This window comes from Terrapene carolina, unplaced genomic scaffold (genome assembly GCF_002925995.2).
Source record: "Terrapene carolina triunguis isolate 2854851 unplaced genomic scaffold, T_m_triunguis-2.0 Scaffold616, whole genome shotgun sequence".
Classification (NCBI taxonomy): Eukaryota; Metazoa; Chordata; order Testudines; family Emydidae; genus Terrapene; species Terrapene triunguis.
In genome coordinates, this window is record NW_020664967.1 from 356979 (window position 1) to 366309 (window position 9331).

Sequence of the window (9331 nt, forward strand, 5' to 3'; positions counted from 1 at the left end):
CGGGCTGCAAGCCCTCCTGGGAATTAGCCCCATTTGGGGAAACTGAGGCACAGAGAGGGGGGGAAGGGACTTGCCCAAGGTTACACAGGGAGACAGTGGCAGACTGAAAATAGAACCCAGGCGTCCTGACATTTTAGCCCCCCTCCCCCCCGCTGCAACCACTAGACCTCACTCCTCTCCCCAAGCCAGGGATAGAACCCAGGAGTCCTGACTCCAACCCCCACCCCGGCTCTACCCACTAGACTCCACTCTTCTCCCAGAGCTGGGGACAGAACCCAGGAGTCCTGGCTCCCAGCCCCCCTGCTCGAACCACTAGACCCCACGCCCCTCCCAGAGGTGGGGACAGAACCCAGGAGTCCTGACCCCCTGCTGTAACCACTACCTCCACCAGGTCATGAGCCCAGCACGAACTCTGGGTTTCTCTGGGGAAAGAGCTGTGGAGTGGGTGAGGGCAGGAGGCGGGGGGCGCACACTGTTCATCCCAGTGGCGGAGGACGGTGTAACCCGGCTGGAACTCCCCGGACCCCCAGGCTCCTACGCACGGCAGAGCTCCGGCGCTTCATCGCTGTTGTCCAGGCAGTCGTTGTCGCCGTCGCATTTCCAGCGCTCCTGGATGCAGCGGTTGTTCTTGCAGGCGAACTCCCCGGGCTGGCACTGCGGAGGGGGCACGTAGGACGGGTTGGCTGCCGAGGAGAAAGCAGGAGAGGGGGGTTGATTGTGACAAAGGCCTTTTCCTTTGCAGCCGGCAGCGCACGGGGAGGCCCTCCTGGGTTCCCTCCACTGCCCTGGGCCTCCCGCGTCGCTCCCACCAGCACGAGGGGAGGGTGAAACGCTCCCCGGCTCAGAGCAGCCGAGATCGACCCTTGTGGCCCGAGGCCCAGGACGACGGGGATCCAGGCTCCCGGTCCATGAGGCTTTGCATGAGGGCGCTTAGGGGGAGCCAAACCGGGGGAGCTTTGTCCCCATTTCACAGACGAGGAAACTGACGACGCAGCAGGTGAGGCACAGAGCCAGGGAGAGAACCCAGAAGTCTTGGCTCCCAGCCCTGTGCTGGGACCGGCCTGCCTCCTTCTCCTCCCTGCCCGCTGTCTGTGTCTGACACACGTGTCTGGCAGACGGGGAAACTGAGGCATGGAGCAGTACCGGGATGTCCCCGACGTCCCCCAGCAGCAGAGCCGGGAACGGGCGCCCGGTCTCCTGAGCCACTGACTCCAATGGGGTGGGACCGGCTGGGAGACCCGTTCTCTCTAAGGCGGGGGTGGACTCGAAAGCATGACCCAGAGAGGGGGGGTGTTACTGCTAGTGGCACAGCCCCCTAGCGATCACCGTGGCAACGTACCTTGGCAGGTGACGGAGTCGGGGCCCAGGATCTGGTCCTCGGCGCAGGCGCACTGCCGGCCCCGGGGGATGGCCAGACACAGGCTGCTGCAGCCCCCGTTGTTGACACGGCAGTCGTTGGTGCCCACTGCAGGGGGCAAGGCAGGGAGTGAGAACAGCCAGACGACGGGGGGAAAGGGGGGGAGGCTGACTGGCTGCAATGGGGGCTGCTGGGGGCTCAGCCCCTGGGGAAAACCGGGACCCACAACTAGGCCCAATTCAGCAAGGCACCGAAGCCCTGCTGAGCTGTGCAGGACCCCTTGCACGGTTAGTGTTCCGCTCCTTGGTGAAGCAGGTCCCTAGGGCATGGGGGGGGGGTGACTGCAGGGGGCGACCGTGCCCCTGCCCAGGCGTGGATCAGCCTGGGCCCCAGGGGTCCTTTGCAGGGGGGCAGTGGCCTGAAATGACAGGAGGGGAAACACCCGGGGGGCAGGAACAAGCAGGCAGAACAGCGGCCAGGGGAGCAGAAAGCACCGGGGCTGACAGCCGGGGAGCAGAGGGAGGGATCCAGGGGGGCCCAGCACCCAGACTGAGGAGCCCTAGATGTGGCCCGAGGCCCCTCCAGCTTTGACCTCCCAGCCCCACATCAGGATCTCTTTCAGACAAGGCCCCCTCCCGGTATGGCCGGGACCTAGGGGCAGAGAGAGAGAAAGCACCGAAGTCCCAGCCGGTTCCCTCCGGTGCCTGCCCTGGGACGGAGCAAGGGCAGCGGGCTCCCCGCCAGGGCCCAGCGCCCCCCTGCGGTCGATCGCACCATTTCACGCTGCCTGTGCACCAGGGCGAGCGGTTGCCCGCGCCACAGGGTGACAGAGCACCAGGCCCTTTGCACACACACACACCCCGCCCCCGCCCCGTACCTTGCTGCTGCTGGGCGTCGTACATGCGGATCTCGAAGATGGGCGGGCGCTCGTTGCGCAGCAGGGTGACGGCCTTGGACGCCTGGTCCAGCCGGTAGATGCTGCCGCTCCGGTACTCCGTCCAGAAGAGGAAACTGCTGTAGTGGCAGAGCCCAAAGGCGTGGTTCAGCTCCGGGCCCTCGTAGACAATCTGCATGGGGGGGGAGAGAGAACATGGCTCGTCCTGGTCCGGGGGAGACAGAGGGAGCCCAGCTCCGGGGAGCGGGAGGGTTAAGGAAAAAGGGGCAGCTCGGGCGGGGGGGGGAAGCCGGCCTGGCCCCCCTGCTGGGCAGAGCAGATGAACAGGATTCTGGGCTCAAGGAGGCTGGGGGCCGCAGAGCAGACGGACGCTCGAGGGACCAGCGAGATGGGACGCTGGGATCCGGAGTGCTGGGGCAGGAGACGGGGTGATGCTGTTATGGAGAGGGGATGGAGTGAGCCCACGGACATTTTGTGAAGGGGTGGGAGGGATCAGTGGGCGAAAGTTATCCCTGAGCTCCCTCCCGGCAAACGCATCCTTAACGGGAAGGCCATCGCGGCCGGCCAGAGGGGAGGAGGGGGCGTCCGCTCGCCTTGCGCTCGGTGCCGTTCAGAAAGATCATCTCGATGCGGTCGTAGAAGGCGTCCACCCAGTAGAGGACCTTGGCCGGGATGTCCAGGCTCAGCCCGTTGGGCCACAGCACCGTCTTGGAGGTGATGAAGACGTTGCGGTTGGAGCCGTCCATCCAGGCCCGTTCGATCTTGCCCCTCTTACTGTCCTTCGGGTCCTCCTCCCAGTCGGTCCAGTACATCCAGCTGAGAGAGAGAGAGAGAGAGAGAGAGAGAGAGGGGCGTCAGGCAGCGTGGCCTAGTGGGTAGAGCACTGGCTGGCGACGCAGGAAGGCCTGGATTGTATCCCTGGCTCTGCCGCTGGCCTGCTGGGTGAGAGTGGTCCAAGACACTTCCTCGCTCTGTGCCTCAGTTTCCCCGCCCACCCTCAGTCTATTTAGACCGTGAGCTCCCCAGGTATGGGGCCCTGATCTCAGCCGGGGCCTACAGCTGCTAAGACAGTTCACTAGGTCTCTGTCCCAAGCAGCGGCCGGACGCCCCTCCCCAGCGGCACTGCGGGCGGGTATTTTCAGCGTGAATTTTTCCCCACCACCCAGCACCTCATCACAAGCCCCGGGAAGACCTCTCCTGCCGGCCCCATGAGCCACTGGCCCCAGTAAGTCGATCCTCGGAGCCAGAAGCTCATTTCCATCTGGTTAAAGGATGGAGGCGCCCAGGCAGCTCTCGCCCCGTTCCCCGCCGAGAGCGAAGGGGCCAATGCAAGGGCAGACACCGGGACCCTGACCCACTTCGCTGCGTTCCTGGGTCAGAACCGGGCTGAGCAGAGCGGGAGCCTGATGGGTCGTTTCATGCCACCAGCCAGGCCCGGCTCCAACAGGCCCAGCTCACCCAGGAGGGCTGGAGTCCTCTGGGGTCAGGGCCTCTGGCTGGCTCTTCCCGCTGCCAAAGGGAAACCCTGAGCCAGCCCACGGTGCGGGAGATTCCTGCTCTGACAGGCAGCCGACTGTTCCTGGGGGGGAGGAGGGGCTGTCTTTGGCAGGAGGAAGCGCGACATCTGTCAAGGCCGCTGGGGCTAAATGTCTGCCCCCCCCCCCCCCCGTTTCCCCACGGCAGGGTGAGCCCATGACAAGCGCGTGCACATTGCCATTCTGCTCCCCCGCCCGCCGCAGGGCCTGTCTGAACCATTCCCACAAGCAGGATGTTCTGTGCGAGCGGCCAGGCGGCCTCCTCTCGCGGAGCATGGCACAGCCAGGGGGAACAGCCAGGCGGGCACAGCTGGGCAGAAGCAGGCAGGAGGGAAGGATGGTTCTTCTCTCGCTGTGGGAATCGCCAGAGTGAAATTTTCTAGTCTGGGTCACGCGGGAGTTGGACTAGATGGTTGTGCCGGGCGCTGCACAGACCCCGACCGAGATCAGGGCCCCGTCATGCCAGGCACTGCACAGACCCCAGCAGAGGTCAGGGCCCTGCACTTCCGGAGCCATTCACCGCCACCCACCCATTCAAGGGATCCACCACGATGGCCCTAGGGTGAGTCATCTTCCCTTCGATCAACGTCTTCCTGGTCTGGGCGGCCTTCTCCAGCCGCGCCACGCTGATGGTCTTCTTGGGGCCGTCGTCCGTCCAGTACAGGTTGTTCCCCATCCAGTCCACGGCGATCCCTTCCACGTTGTGGATGCCTGCGTGGGAGAGAGACCACGATTCAGAAACCCCCGCCAGCTGGCCGAGGACGTGCCGGAGGCAGAGAGGCCAAGTGAATGCGACAGGCCCGTACGCATCCTGGCGCTTGCTTGGATTAGCCACCAAACAAAGCCCCAAGGAAAGGACCTGGATCCATCCCTACCCATGGGGAATTCCACCTGCAGCATCGCGCCGGGCCCGGCTCGCCACCCTCCAGTTCCCATTCTAAGCCAACGGGTCACTTTGGCAGTCCCAGGGCCCGTCGCCTGCCTGGCCTGGGGAGCGCTATGTTGTGTCACGGTGCCCGGGGAGGGCTGGCGTGCGACTGTCACTAATGCAAGCTGCAACACTCCACCGGTGAGCTGGGCCGGCTTTACCGCTAGGCAGGAGACGCAGGAGCCAACACAGAAAAACCTGCTGTGTAGCAACCACGTGAGGGACCGAAATGAGTTGCTTAGCAGGAGCCCGTCCGCTAAAGGGGGTGCAGGATTTCGCTCAGGGCAGGTGGGGTGGTCTCCTAGCAACGCCAGATACCTAATACAGGCTGGCTCCCCAGGCAGGTTTCCCTGAGGTTCCTCATGGTCATGCTCCAGGGCATGACCTGACCTAGCTGAAGGGTGGTCAGGAGGAAATGCCTCTGGCGGGCAGGTTAGCCCGTAAACTGCAGGGTTTCAGCCCCCTCCCTCTGCAGCGGCTGGGGCTGGCCACTGCTGGGGGACAGGGCGCTCAGCTAGACGGACCCTGGTCCAATCCAGTCCGGCGAGTCCCGTGCTCCTGGGACACCCTCGGGGGGGGGGGGGGGGGAATAACAGCAGCAGCCCTCAGGCTCAGATCTGTCCAGGGCCACCTCCTGGGGGTGGAGAAAGGAAGACGCACTGTCCTCCTGGCAATCCCGGGCCTGAAGCCAGCGCCCCCCCGGAGCCAGAGGGGAGGGTCCCCCGTTGCCTTCGCTGGGCCGTGCGCTGGCAGAGCCCAAGGGCCGCCCCCCCGGCCCGTACCATCTTTCAGGATGGTCTCGCGCTCCGTCCCGTCGATCTTCTGGCGCCCGATCAGGTAGCTGGTGGTGTCGGCGAAGTAGACGAAGCCCGTCTCGGCGTGGAAGTCAAGGGCCCGGGGATTCATCAGGTTCTCGATGGGGATCATGTGCTCGTCTGGCACCTTGGCCCCCGTGTCCATGCCCCGGATGATGCCGGGGCGACCCTTCCCGTACACCAGGAACAGCTCGTGCTCCGGCTCTGCAAGGCAAAGGGGGCGGGGTGAGGCCGGGCTGGAAGGGCAGAGTCAGGCCGGTTCCTGGCACGCCGGTTCTGAGACGTGCGGCGCTCCCGGCGCTGGGATCACGCATGCACGCAGCGGCACAGTGCGGGGTCCCAGCATGCAATGCTCTGGCTTGCCCCGTGACAATCATGATGCAAGGAAGCAACTGCCTAGGAGATTGGGGCTGAATGAAAGAGGAGACCAGCAATGCAAAACCCACTGATCGCCTGGAACCCCCGCCCCGCTGGCAGGGTTACCCCCCCGGCTCCAAGGGAGGGGGATCTGCTCTCCGGGGAGAGGGGATCGAGGGCGTGGGCTGCAGCCTACTGAACTAGCTTCATCAGCGGGGGCGCAAAGGAACCGACAGGCCTGTGCCCCGTGAGCCGCCGGCTCACGCCGTTAGCAGCAGGCTTCGAGGCCCGTGCGCTCTGGCTGACTGGCCCGACAGTTTTGGGGAGCTGGGGAAGGTGCGCTGAAGGGGGACGTTTCTGCCAGGTAACCACCAGAACTCTGAACCGACGCTAGGCTGGGATATTTTAGGATAAACTGTTGGCAAATGCTCAACCACGAAGTTGCCGCGGCAACCAACTGACGTCTATGGTAATAAGTGCAAATTACGAATACGCTGACCTATAGGATACAGGTGTGGAAACATTATTAGGGTGAGGAAGTTAGACATGGCCAAGGCAGGCTGGGCATATGGATGAATATGGGGCCCCCAGGCCCCATCACTGCTCAGAGCCCCCTGTACGAAGAGGGGGCCGATCTCGGTCTGGAGCTGGGCTCGCTTGGCCAGGCACAGGGCTGACCTGCGTCTCTTTCCGCCAGATCCCCGAGGCAAGCTGTGCGTGCAGGAGGAATGATACTCTGGATGTCTGCCACCTTCTTACGTGGGTCGCTTTGGGGTCTTTACTGAAAGCTTTGCCCTGCCCTCAGTGCGAGCGTCTAGATTGGGGCCAGAACCAGCAACTGAAGGAGATCGCCGGGATTCTGCTGAGCCAGATTCTGGGACCAGAACCCTGCAATCCCCCAGCTCGTTGACTCAGAATTAATTGGGAACCAACAATAACCCCTCACCACTAAGGAAGGGGCCACAGGGCTGAGCCGAGATGAAGGAGGATCTCTGGGAGCGGACCAGCTTTGGGAAAAGGTGTAAGCTGAGCTTTACGACAGACGATTGTTTTTTGCTAACAAAGCCAAGCTCCGGGGAAGGGTGCGAGTTTGGACTTCACAGCGGGCGCAGGCTGGGAAAATTCCCACACCACGGAGGTCACCGCACAGACCCCACCGGGTCGCCGGGCGGCTGTTTGATCCAGTCCAGCCGGCGTCACCACAACGTGGCACTGAGCGGCATCAAACCGACTTTTTGCTCTGCGGCTCGCATGACGCCCTCGGTATTAACAACATGCAGGGAAACAAATCCATGCGTCAGCAAATCCCTCTGAAACTTCCGCTGAAATTACCCACCACTCAGGATGAGGGCTGGGGTGGGGAAAAGGGGAAATTGAGCAACACCCAGTGACTAATGTAATCGTGTTTTTCACTTTGTGGCTTTTCACAACGGATCCTCTTGGCAGTACTGCTGCCCGGTGCTAGCCACAAGCCAAACAAGAGTTTCTAGTCTCTAGTTGCCCCAGGAGGGGTTCAGGGCCAGTAAGATTCCCACCCCCCAATGGATATCCCCCCCCAGGGATAAAGCCCGTTTTTGCAGCGCCCCAGAGCAAAAGCTTTTCCAGACCTAGCTGTGTCATTGTTCTGTCGCACGAATCACGCAACTGTACGTACAAATGGAGCTCTGCATGCACGAGTGCCCCTTTGTGCAAGGAACGCCTGATTTGCACGCACAAATGCCTGTGTTCTGCATGCAGCTACCTCTGATTGCACAAGTGCCCACTGGAGTCTGCTACTGTCTGATTTGCACGCGCAAACGGGAGTGTTCGCCGTGCAGATACCGCCAGACTATCCGAACACTTCCCAATGTAACTGCCTTGCTCCCTCCCTTCCCAGAGGAGCTGCAGTTTGTTCTCCCTCCCTAGCCGACCCCCTGCTCCGGCTCCTGGATCAGGAACTCTACTCACTTTTGCAAGACTTCCCGTCGCTGCCCAAACTGAATCCAGATCGGCACCGGCAGGTCCGGGTCTTGTGGCTGTTCCCGAGGAGGCAGATGTCGGAGCAGCCTCCAGGTTTGCCGAACTGATCCGGTTCACAGGCGTGGCTCCGCACTTTAACGGCAAAGACCAATCACCAGAGTTAGTGGCCGTGCATCGCCGTCTAGCCAACCCCATCAATGCGCTTCGAGGGCAAAGCCGCCTGCCCTTGGAAACCTCGCGCAGAACGGCCTGCCAAGCCGCAAGGAGGTGGCATAACGTGAGGCAGAACGGCCTTGTGGTTACAGAACCGGGCTGGGGTTCATTCAATTCTCGCCTCTGCCGCCAGCTCCCTGTGTGACAACGCTGCTCAGACAGGGCGCTCCCGGCACGCCTGTATCATTCTCCCACGCTATAGAGAGGGAAACTGAGGCACGGCAAGAGGAAGGGACTTGTCCAAGGTCACCCAGGAAGTCAGTGGCAGAGCCCAGGCCTCCAGTGTGCCAGCCCAGAGCCCCATCCACCTGGCAGCCCTGTCTCTTTCTTCTCCCGAGCCTGTCTGTGGGGCAGGGACTCTCTCACACTACCCAGTTCGACCCCGATCTTCCAGACGCTCAATACCAGCCAGGACTGGGCTCATTTCTGCAGCGCTACCAAGCTGGCTTTTGCCAATTCCGCTCCCCGCCCGGCCGGGCGCCTCCAGCGAGCCAGCGTCGCACGGAGACCGGCTCGGATCGCGCCGCGCTCCCCCGCGCCCAAATCCACGGCTTAGTTTTGTAGTTTGGAAACCGCTGAGCGGGCCCGAGACGCTAAGAGGATTTTAAACGTGCAAATTGATTAACTAAAGGGAAGGCGGGGGGAGAGGGGGACAATCCGCCCGGCACTGGAGCCTTTAACCACTCAAAAGGGTTTCTAGCAAACAGGAGCATCAGGCATGGCCAGGTTAGCGCCAGAGAGGGGAGGGAACCAGCAGCCGTACGGAAGGGCCATTAATATTTCAAGAGGCCTCATCTGCTCCATTTTCCTTCCCTCTTTTCCGCGAGACGGTAATTAATCAAGCCGGCCTGAGCCCCAGTCGGCGGAGCCGCTAGGGACAGCTGTCACTTCTCTCTCCTGGAGAGAGACAGCAGAGGGTGGAGACGCGCCGATGAGCAGCAACCGATTAAAACAGCAGCTCGGGCTAAGCCGCCCAGAGGAATGAAACACTCAAGAGTCCCTGGGTGGGGGGGAATGCGGGAGCCCCACGTCTCTGGGAGCCCCAAGGGATGACGGCGCTGCTTGGTGCCCGAGCCCCCTCCACAGACAGTGGCTGGGAACCTAGGCCAACATCCACAAAAGTCTGGAGGCTCCTAAATACCTTCGTGGATCTGGGCCTAGCGGCTGACTCTGTGCTTTAAGGTAGTTCTGGGCGTCATGTATCCTGCCCATACGGGGTCAGACAGACGGAGCAGCGGGTCCGACCCCGCACGGGCAGGACACGGGATCGGA

The 9331-nt window shown here is 62.6% G+C and overlaps 1 protein-coding gene across 1 annotated transcript in view; it reads right to left on the reverse strand.

The window, feature by feature from the left end:
* Window positions 1–9331, reverse strand: part of LOC112117474 (low-density lipoprotein receptor-related protein 1) — a 126128-nt gene that overhangs the window by 60727 nt on the left and 56070 nt on the right. The window contains exons 9-15 of the mRNA XM_029913373.1: window positions 7835–7978; window positions 5498–5734; window positions 4318–4498; window positions 2846–3068; window positions 2235–2424; window positions 1340–1465; window positions 543–683 (exon numbers count right to left, since the gene is read on the reverse strand). Of these exons, the coding sequence (XP_029769233.1) occupies window positions 543–683; window positions 1340–1465; window positions 2235–2424; window positions 2846–3068; window positions 4318–4498; window positions 5498–5734; window positions 7835–7978 (1242 nt within the window). The remainder of the gene's footprint in view (window positions 1–542; window positions 684–1339; window positions 1466–2234; window positions 2425–2845; window positions 3069–4317; window positions 4499–5497; window positions 5735–7834; window positions 7979–9331) is intronic.